General features: G+C 38.8%; 1 protein-coding gene across 1 annotated transcript in view; it reads right to left on the bottom strand.

The window, feature by feature from the left end:
* Positions 1–6089: 6089 nt before the first annotated feature.
* Positions 6090–11169, bottom strand: part of STX12 (syntaxin 12) — a 32220-nt gene continuing 27140 nt past the window's right edge. Inside the window, exons 7-9 of the mRNA XM_040619098.1 lie at positions 10394–10466; positions 9381–9463; positions 6090–7606 (exon numbers count right to left, since the gene is read on the bottom strand). Of these exons, the coding sequence (XP_040475032.1) occupies positions 7514–7606; positions 9381–9463; positions 10394–10466 (249 nt within the window). The 3' untranslated portion in view covers positions 6090–7513. The remainder of the gene's footprint in view (positions 7607–9380; positions 9464–10393; positions 10467–11169) is intronic.

Below are 11169 nucleotides of genomic sequence, written 5' to 3'. Positions count from 1 at the left end.
ACTGTAGAACAAGTGGTGAGTGGGATTTGAACCTTAATCTGTATGATGCCAAAGGCCATACTCTTAAATCACCACTAGTCTCTCATACTTAGATGTTGGTACATTTACACGTATTGTTAGCACACAACTGATTCCCAACACTTTCTCATTTTTGTAGAAAACAGGAGAGGATTATCTGGCCGTTTTTAAAGAAACCAGTTGCAAAATTATTGTTCACCCCAAAACAGGCACTGCACAGCACATTATTTCTATGATGGAGTTATCTCTTTTCTTGATTCCCTACTACTGGTCCTTCAGATTTTTTAAATCAAACATCAGCCTGGTGTTTGCCCCTTTGATATCTCCAAGGCATCAAAATTTAACTGCAGCATAATATTAACTTGGATTTTTAAATTATCAACTCTTAGGCAGGCACAAGAATTCACATTTTCCTCTGGCCTTCAAAAGCACAGTAAACTGAACTAGCAGGGTTGCTAACTGATTGGAACACTTATCAAATGACCTGTTAATATTCTCCTTCCCAGACGTGGGATTCCAAAGACGAGGCTGATAGGAAATATACAAATTCTGAACTTGGTTTCAAGAAAACAGGCTATGGCTCCTCCTTTGAGCACGAGTACATGATTCCTGAGAAGGAATTATTCTCAAGTGTTTTGAGTATAACAGAAAAGAACAAGGTACTTTTATCAACAGAGATTGTCCAGGCCTTCAAGGTTCCATGCCCTTTTCAGGCATAAGGTGGTGTCGAAGCCATTTCTAGCTAACAGTGACCTGATAACAAATGTCAACTTTGCCTTTCAGTTTCTCAGCTTCTGTGTGTGGTCCATTATTTGATCCCTTCCGGTGCTGATATATACCCAAGAAACCTGAAGGTATATTCTTACCCTTATAATTCTTTACTCCTCGGCCATGTTTCTTGTTTCCAGCACAGCGGATATTCACACTGGCTTCTGATGTAATAGCACTTACATTTACCTAGGCCTTATAAAGCAAAATGCTCTTTGTTTGGGCGCCGGTGATGTCAGTATAGATCAGCAAACTGAAGGGCAGCAGTCCCTGAAATGGAAAGACTGATGGGCCAGCTGCCTTGGGATTCTGGTATCTCAACTAATATTAATTTCTTAGACTTTGAGACCCCCTTAGAATAGAACCTAAAGACATTAGGAGCGTATTGATGTCAGAAAACTTTCTTAAAACCTCTTTATGAGTGATCAAATGAAGACACAAATTTGTGTTCGTGAACAGATACTACAAACCAGAGGCTTCATTTAGCAGGGTGGTGAATGAAAAGTTCACAAGGTGCTGATCAAAGAAGAGATGGGCAGAAATTGCCACGACTCCAGATTTTTAGAGAATGCTTCATGAAAGAGGAGGTGAGCAAAAACACATTGTAGAGTGTCTCAAGGTGTGGTTTTAAGTCGGAGTGCTTGAGATCAAATCCTGGCTCCATCATTCCTAAACGGTGTGCCCATGGGCACGTTACTTACTATGCTTCAGTTTCCTAATCCACAAAAAGGGGACAAGAAATATACAAAAAATTTTTACATTTAGCATAGTAAATTACTGGTAGTAAGGGTTCAAATGTTATCCCACAAACGACCATGCACCTGTAGAGCACTTCTTCTAGCTTTAAATTCCTGTATTAGACTGCCATCCCTGGCCTCAGCTTCTTTAGTTGGAACATGATGGGGCTAGTCCAGACGAGTGTTTCACAGACATTAGAGATGTCATGGACCGGGGGGGAAAGTAATATAGGGATGTCAACTTTTATTTTGTCAACTAAGGAGATTTAAAAATGAAGACTTACAACTCACATTACACCTACTCATTTTTATAGTCTTGAAATATCCTTTTAAAAAAGTTGGAAGGTCATTATCTCACACACAAAGATGGTACTTTATTTTTTTTTAAGATTTATTTATTTGTGATACAGAGCACAGGCAGAAGGAGAAGCAGGCTCACCACTGAGGAAGGAGCCTGATGTGGGACTCGATCCCAGGACCCTGGGATCATACTTGAGCCGAAGGCAGATGCTTAACAGACTGAGCCACCCAGGTGTCCCAAAGATGGTACTTTAAAAAGCCCACTACAGGGGCACCTGGGTAGCTCATTCACCTAAGGGTCTGCCTTCAGATCAGGTCATGATCCCAGAGTCCAGGGATCCAGACCTGCATTGGGCTCCCTGCTCAGCTCATTGCTTCTCCCTCTCAGCTCCCCCTGCTTGTGTTCTCTCACTCTCTCTCAAATAAATAAATAAAATCTTAAATAAAAATAAAAAGCCCACTACATAATTTTTCTCATTTCTTCATGGACTGGTAAAAACTTGGTCCATAATCAAGAGTCCAACATTAAAAATCCCGTTATTTCAAGTTTATCCCTTAAAAATTAAGTGCTACATTGTCAATCAAATTTCCTTTTGGATAAGTATTAAAATGAACTACTCAAATGGCCTATAAGTAGGATCAGGAGTTGAGTATCAAAACCTTTCACACTATATCCTGGTTAAATGGAGACTCTAAAGTAGTTGTATTTCATAGCACTGAAAAACAATACTGAAAAATCCTGTGAAACTTAAGGATACACTTAACATGTTTAGGAAAGCAGGGAGAAGCCGGTGATTCTTAGCCCTAGGATATAGGATAGACTGAAATCTGAGTTGGGTTCTGGTCTACATTTAGTGATCAAGAGCAAAAGCTTCATTCCTATGACTAAGGATGACCTCTGATAGGAAGGGGGGGGGAAGAATAGAGTTGTTTGGGTTTTTTAGAAGATTTTATTTTCAAGTAATCTCTACACCCAGCATGGGGCTCATACTCAAAACCCCAACATCAAGAGGCACACACTCCACCAACTGAGCCAGCCAGGCACCCTTTCTAAATAAAAAAGAATGGAGTTTTAAGAAGAACAAAAAGAAGAAAGCTGGAAATACCATACTCCTGGATTTCAAACTATACTACAAAGCTGTAGTAATCAAAACAGTATGTTACTGGCACAAAAATAGACACATTGATCAATGTAACAGAATAGAGAGCCCAAAGATAAACTAACTCTCATATGGTCAATCTATGACAAAAGAGGCAAGAATATATAATAGGGGAAAGGACAGTCTCTTCAATAAATGGTGTAGGCAAAACTGGACAGCTACATGCAAAAGAATGAAACTGAACCACTCTTTTAAATTACATACTAACTCAAAGTGGTTAAAGACTTAAATATAAGACCTGAAACCACAAAACTCCTAGAAGAAAACAGGCAGTAAGCTTTTTGACATTGACCTTAGCAATAGTTTCCTTTCGGATCTGTCTCCTCAGGCAAGGACAACAAAAGCAAAAATAAACGGCACTATATCGAACTAAAAAACTTTTGTTCAGTGAAGGAAACCATCAATAAAATGAAAAGGCAACCTACTGAATGAGAGAAGATATTTGCTAATGATATATCCAATAGGGGGTTAACATCTAAAATATATAAAGAACTCATGCAACTCAATATTAAAAAAATTCAATTAAAAAATCGACAGGAGGGGCACCTGGGTGGCACATGGGGCGCCTGGGTGGCACAGCGGTTAAGCGTCTGCCTTTGGCTCAGGGCGTGATCCCAGCGTTCTGGGATCGAGCCCCACGTCAGGCTCCTCTGCTGTGAGCCTGCTTCTTCCTCTCCCACTCCCCCTGCTTGTGTTCCCTCTCTCGCTGTCTCTATCTCTGTCGAATAAATAAATAAATTAAAAAAAATCAACAGGGGACCTGAGTAGACATTTTTCCAAGAAGACATACAGATGGTCAATAGACACATGAAAAGATACTCAATGTCACTCATCATCAGGGAAATACAAAGCAAAACCACAATGAGAGATCACCTCACACCTGTCAGAATGGCCAGTATCAAAAAGACAAGAAATAACAAGTGTTGGCGAGAATGTGAAGAAAAGGGAACACTTGTGCACTGTTGGTGGAATGTAAATCAGTATAGCCTCTATGGAAAACAGTATGGAGGTTCCTCAAAAAATTAAAAATAGAAAAAAAAATAGAACTACCACATGATCCAGCAATTCCACTTCTGGGTATTTATCTGAAGAAAATGGAAACCCTAATTCAAAAAGACATATGCACCCCTATGTCCATTGCATTATTTACAATAGCCAAGGCATGGAAGCAACCCAAGTGTCCATTGATAGATGAACAGATAAAGAAAATGGGATATATATAATGGAATATTTCTCAGCCATAAAAAAGAATGAAATCTTGCTCATTGCAACAGCATAGACAGACCTAGAGGGTATTATGCTAGATAAAATAGGTCAGAGAAAGACAAATACCGTATGATTTCACTTATATGGAATCTAGAAAACAAAACAAATGAACAAAGAAAACAAAACAGAAACAGACATATATACAGGAGACAAACTGCTGGCTACCAGAGTGGGGAGGGGTCAGGGGCAGGCAAAATAGGTGAAGGGGATTAAGAGGTACAAACTTCCGGTTATAAAATAACTCATGGGGATATAATATACAGCATAGGTAATATTGTCAATAATGTAAAAACTTTGGTGACAGATAGTAACAAGACTTGTGACCATTTCACATTGTCTATAGATATCAAATCACTATGTTGTATACCTGAAACTATATAATACTGTATGTTAATTATACTTCAATTTAAAAAATGAATGGAGGAGGCTTAGGGTGTTTTACTTTGCACTGATGGAATGGCAATTCCAATTTGATATTGTTGCTGAATGGTATAAGACAGTGTGTATCACCACCCCTTAGCAGATAAGACAAAACCTGCCCTGAGAGCATCAGTCTAGTAGCTACAAGTTCTTGATCTGGAACATTCCCAGAGGAAGGGCCCAGAATGACACTTCTATTTTACCCTGTATAGTACTATAGTTTTAATTCACTTGAGAGAATGGTAGATCTGCTTAGTACTTCTAGAACATTCCATAAAGGAAGGAGAAAGGGGAAAAGGAAAGGAATACCGAGGGAAACAGAATTTTTTTTAAACATTTTTTTTTAAAAGGTTTTATTTATTTGACAGAGACAGTGAGAGAGGGAACACAAGCAAGGGGAGTGTGAGAGGGAGAAGCAGGATTCCTGCCAAGCAGGAAGCCTGATGCGGGGCTTGATCCCAGGACCCTGGGATCATGACCTGAGCCAAAGGCAGACGCTTAATGGCTGAGCCACCCAGGCGCCCCTGAGACAAACAGAATTTGTATGTTCAGACCAAACCCCTGTAACCCTTATAATCAGAAAATGTTATAGCTAGAAGAAAGCTACCAAGAAAACTTGGCGCCTATAGGTTAAATGACCTATCTAAATACCTATGGCAAGTTAATGGCAGAGCCAAGATTCTTCAGCCTTCTGTGCTCATCTAGTTTTTGACCTCCAAACTAATAGTTTTCAACCAGGGTTACACATGAGAATTATCTAGAGCTTTTAAATGCCCAGGCTATACTCCAAACTAACTGAATTAGAATCTTGTGGAAAGGGCACCTAGGTATCAGTATTTTTTTAGTTTCTAATGTGAAGCCATGGTTAAGAACCACTGTCCTAGACCATGCCCCTTTCCCCACAAAGACAAACAAAGCACAGATAAGGAGGATTCTGTGAACAGGTTTATTAAGATCACCTAGCGAAACCTCTTGGCAACTACCATAAACTCCAGGCCATTCGAATTCTAAGCCAAGGTCAGATTGGCTACCCACAACTATTACCACCACCACTGAATTACACAGTATTATCGAACAGACTATGATAGCTTCATTTAACCCAAATTGAAATCATTTTTTCACAACCAGGAATTTTTTTGTCTGAAATGTAACAAATGATGTACCCAAGTTCAGCTGTAATTTGGAGCTGATGGGGCCATGATTGTAGAACTAAGGAATGAGCCCTGAAGCTGCTGCTTGGGCCCCTGTGACACCCCACTAGCTCCGTCCTGTTTTTCAGGGAAAGGGCAGCAGCAGCCCTTATTCCACCCCCAAACAAATCCTCACCTGATCTCCAGTCTTCTCGCTGGTCTCAATTTTTCTCAGGACAGCGTATCACCTAATAGCCACAACATGTTAACTCATAAAAACTTACTACAAAAGCTTTTAAAATGTTTATTTGTATTAAGGAGTGGAATGGTGCAAGAGTACAAAGAAACTTAGGCATTTGGGCCCTTGTTTCCCTACTATTCACATTAGTTTGGTAAAAAGGAGATTAAGTAACAGAGGGAGTGGAAGAAATGAATATAAATATATCGAGGGTAGCCCAGTCCTCTAATTCACTAAAGGATGAACTGAAATTGTTGGCCCAACTCATACTTATGTAAGAGCCTACAGAAATTACATTCCCTTTAACTGCTCTAGACCTGTGTGAAAAAGGGAAGTAGACAACATTTCTATTACAAGACAGCAATCTTTTATTGAAACATTTTTTTTTGTCTAAAACTATGCATGGAGATTAATCTCTTATTCATAAATTAGGATAAGTCTAACATCACTATTCCAAACCGGCAGTATTTACAAAAATGAACCTTTTCTTTGCTTTATCACCAGGTTCACAGAACTAAATTTTAAACCAATTTCAGTCTAGCTTTTAATCTTCCTGCCATCAAATGCCCAGCAACCCTTATGGGGAAGGGGCAGCCTTTTGACAGCAATATTCATCATTCACCAGGAATGCAGAACCACAAGTGAACAACAACAAAAAGTTTAAATCATTCCAAACAACTCCTGTTTGCTTTCCAAAAGCATGCTTTGTCTAATTTTCCCTTTCTATACAGACAGGGGGAGAGGGACCCCAGAGAGCATAATGTTAATTAAATTAACCTCTTAAAAAAGTGAACAAGATGGTTTAGTGTGTGTGCACATGAATTGCCATGGATGACACTAGCAGGTAATAAAGTAAACTTTAAACCCCGTTAACAGGTACCTTGACAACTGGCCAGCTCGAATAGATACTTTTAATCTGGATCAAATGTGCAATTTTTTTTACTTTCCAGTTAAATACATTGCCAAAATCTTTCAAAGCAGATAAGGAATAGGCTTCTTGGAAATTCAAATTAAAATGTTAAATAAAAAAAGTACCAGCTTATTATATAGCTCCTGACAATGTGCTGGCTATCAGAAAGTAATTATATCTCAGTTGCTAGTAAAAAGGTGAATCTAGTATACACATAAAATGATAATATTACAAGACTGTAGTGTTACCTGTCAAAACAAGAATATCTAGAATGGAATTTTCAGTAAACACTTGGAGATGAAGGGCAATCAGAATACAAGAGAAAGCAAAGTCCACATAAATTAATTCCTAATTTGAGAAATCAATAAAATGTATACATAAATTGATAAATACTGTCTCCATAGGTCACTAATTCCAAAGGACTAGTTAGTAGTTATTTTCTAACTAAATTATTACAGGACATTCTGGTGTATGCTCTCTTCTTGTGATCAGTTTGTTCTGGCAAGACTCCAGTAAGCAGGTGCCCTTGAAAACAGCTCAGCAGAAGGCGGCTCTGAGGCAATACTTCATTTATAAATTTGCCAGATAATAACCACCAAGATTACAATAATCACGGACAGGACAAGCACCAGGATACAGATCTTCTTGCGAGATTTTTTCTGAGGAGAAAAATATATAAAGAAGACATTCATGAGACAAGTAAAATTTTTCATATCTAAGACTCCAAGAGTGCTTCATAAATCTGCCTCCTCATAATCCAGCATTAACTCCATCCACGCACGAATATGCAGAGACCCTTCCCAAAACCTCAACAGTCACCAGCACGAGGCAGTAGGGCAAGTTCTAATTCCAGGTCCCCTAATACATTTCTGCAAAGGGATTGTTTATACCTATGCTGCTAGGCATTATTTGTAATAAAATAAGTTATTTGTGCATGTGTATTTTAAATGAATTTTTTTATTTTGGTACTAAGGAGTATTTTTCTTTTCTTTTTTAAGATTTTATTTATTAGACACAAAAAGAGAGAGCACAGGCAGGGGGAGCAGCAGGCAGAGGGAGAGGGAGAAGCAGGCTTCCCACTGAGCAAGGAGCCCAATGTGGGGCTCGATTCCAGGACCCTGGGATCATGACCTGAGCTGAAGGCAGATGCTTAACTGACTGAGCCACCCAGACGCCCCTGTGCATGTGTATTTTAATAAAGGTTTTATATCTATTATAAAGTTTTGTGTTCATTGTAAAAAATATAGACAAGGAGAAAAAAAATAACCACCAACAGATAAAACTACTGGCATTTTTATTGTATTTTCTCATGATCTTTTATCTATGCATATTGTTATCTGACAGAATTGGGATCATTCTGTAAGATGCTTGATGTTTTTCTCACTGAACATTTTAGCATAAAAATGTTATTATATACTCTTCATAAGCATCTTTTAATTCCCACATAATATTGAATGGATGTATATAACTTACTTCATAATTCCTTTACTGTCTGACAATTTCATCACTCAGTTTTTAAAGGGAAACACTATTACTAAAACAAATTTCTTTAAGAACATTTCCAGGTAGGGGCGCCTGGGTGGCTCAGTCGTTAAGCGTCTGCCTTCGGCTCAGGGCGTGATCCCGGTGTTATGGGATCGAGGCCCGCATCAGGCTCCTCCGCTGGGAGCCTGCTTCTTCCTCTCCCACTCCCTCTGCTTGTGTTCCCTCTCTCGCTGGCTGTCTCTATCTCTGTCGAATAAATAAATAAAATCTTTGAAAAAAAAAAAAAAAGAACATTTCCAGGTAAAATACAACTATCCTAGAAACAAGGAAAATGACTGAAATGCTGTTTATTTCTGAAAAGCTGTATGGCACCAAATGGAGAGGAAATGAAAAAGACCTCAACTACAGTACCTGCACACTGGAGATAGAGACCCAGGTAAAAGTCACAAAACCAGAGTTTCAGCTTATATGTAAAAGAATATCACCTCATACAAAGTAGAATGATTAACTCCCGTTTATTCACAGAAAAATGATAACCCCCTATTTATTCACAAATAGTTGGAGTTGATTTTATGTCCATCCTCTGTGGTGGCAGTCAACATAAAGTATCCACCAAGTCCTGCTTTGTACGTGTTACTCTCCCAACTGAAACAAATTTTAGCTGTTCGGAATATTAAATTAGCCTTATACCAGATTTAGGTATCAGGCCAGCTTATGGGGTTAGCTTTGTAGCTAAGAGGCTTCTGTGTAAGTTTATTCACGGACTGGTGTCTTTTTGTAGATATCTCTGCAGAGGAAAATATTAAAAATGGACCGTGACTGCAGTGACGACCATTGGCCTCCAGCTTAAGCCTGAGCCAAAGGCTGCAGCTGTTCTCAATGTGTCAGTGAGCTGGGATGGCTCAGGAAGTCTGCAGCACAGTGACTTTCTCTGGTACGTGCTCTTACCTGATAGTAAGCAGCTCGCTGTAACTGATCAGTGGCTCTCTCTACATGAACCTCTGAGCTTTCCACATTGGCTTCTATACTGTCTGCAAAAAAAAAAAGAAGGACAGTGGATGTTTTTACCGCAATCGGATGTTTCAAGATTGCAAATTAAACACACTTTTTTTTTTTTTTTTTAAAGATTTTATTTATTTATTCGACAGAGATAGAGACAGCCAGCGAGAGAGGGAACACAAGCAGGGGGAGTGGGAGAGGAAGAAGCAGGCTCATAGCGGAGGAGCCTGATGTGGGGCTCGATCCCAGAATGCCGGGATCACGCCCTGAGCCGAAGGCAGATGCTTAACCGCTGTGCCACCCAGGTGCCCCTAAACACACTCTTGATGTTGTTGGTCCTGGTTTCACCACCACCATTCCAACTTTCCAGCCATGGAATCAAAAGTTACTAACTGGTTAAGACAATAGCTCTATCCTTTGGAAATAAACACTAAACTATTTTAGCAGCAAAAGGTTGTGAAGTACGCAACTTACCCATGAATGGTTCAGGAAAAATTATGTATACACATGTACATTTAGAGAGAAAGAGAGCAAATCTAAAGCAAATGGGGGTAGAATGTTAACAAGAGGTAAATCTGGGTAAAGGTTATAAAGGAATTCCTTGTAGTCTTTTTATTTTTGCAACTTTTCTAAACTTGAAATCATTTCCAAATAAAAAGCTTAAAAAAAAAAAGGTTACTAATCCCAAAATTATGTAAGTTTCTGGAGATAAAAGCTGGGAAGCCAACAGATATTTCCCTAAACAGCCAAAGACTTAACAAGAGGCTATGACAAGTGAGCTGAGTAATCATGGAGGTCTCACTTTAGTTTCTATATCTGACAATATAAAAAGGGGGCTAAAAAAAGAATTTAATAATGTTTAAGTGGCATTCCTAATTTCCTAAGACATGTCTTACTGACTTCTTCACACACGAGTACTACTATCAACTCACCTTGAGGTTAAAGGTATCAATGATACATACCAATTAGATCACCTTGATCATGGATCATCATGGCCAAATCTTTAAATATTTGATTGACATCCAAAATGTCAGCCTAAGGATTACAAAAAATCATTAACATTAAGTAACAATGTTAGACAATTCAATTCCTCTACATGTGTATCTAAGGCTTATAAATCATGCTTTCTCCATACACTGAAAATGAAAATAAAGTTAATTAATATCTACTAAATGCCTACTATGTGCCAAGCACTATACCAGGTAGGTGATTAAGCACAGACTCTTGGAGCCTGACAGTCAGCTAGAGAGGACCCACAGTCTTGCTGTGTAAAGTTAGTCCTCCACAGTCTTGTTGTACCATCTTAGGTTAAGAACCTCTCTGGGCTGTGCCCTCCAAAATGTGGACAATGACAGTACCCATCTCATACTAAAGTGCAGAAGCACTAAATGAGTTGATATATTTAAAATTCTTAGAACTGTGCAATAAGCACTTCATCAGTGTCAGCTATGATTAATCATTACTGATTGGTCCTCATGACAATACAAGGAGACATGTATTATGACCATCATACAGAAGAAAAAACTGGGGCTCAGAGAGGTTTGATGACTTATCCCAAGGTCTTAAAGCTAGCAAGTGGCGGAGCTGAGAATTAAAAGTTCATGATGTTTTCATTATGTTACTATGCCTCTTTGATATTTTACATTAATCAGTCAGTCACTCCATGAGGTCAAGTATCTTTGAGGATAATAAGGTTCAGAGAGATTATGTAACTGTCTAGTCACAAAACTGGTCAGTA

The sequence above is a fragment of the Ursus maritimus genome, unplaced genomic scaffold (genome assembly GCF_017311325.1).
Source record: "Ursus maritimus isolate PB19 unplaced genomic scaffold, ASM1731132v1 scaffold_32, whole genome shotgun sequence".
In the NCBI taxonomy this organism is placed as follows: Eukaryota; Metazoa; Chordata; class Mammalia; order Carnivora; family Ursidae; genus Ursus; species Ursus maritimus.
This window is presented reverse-complemented; position numbering and strand designations above follow the sequence as displayed.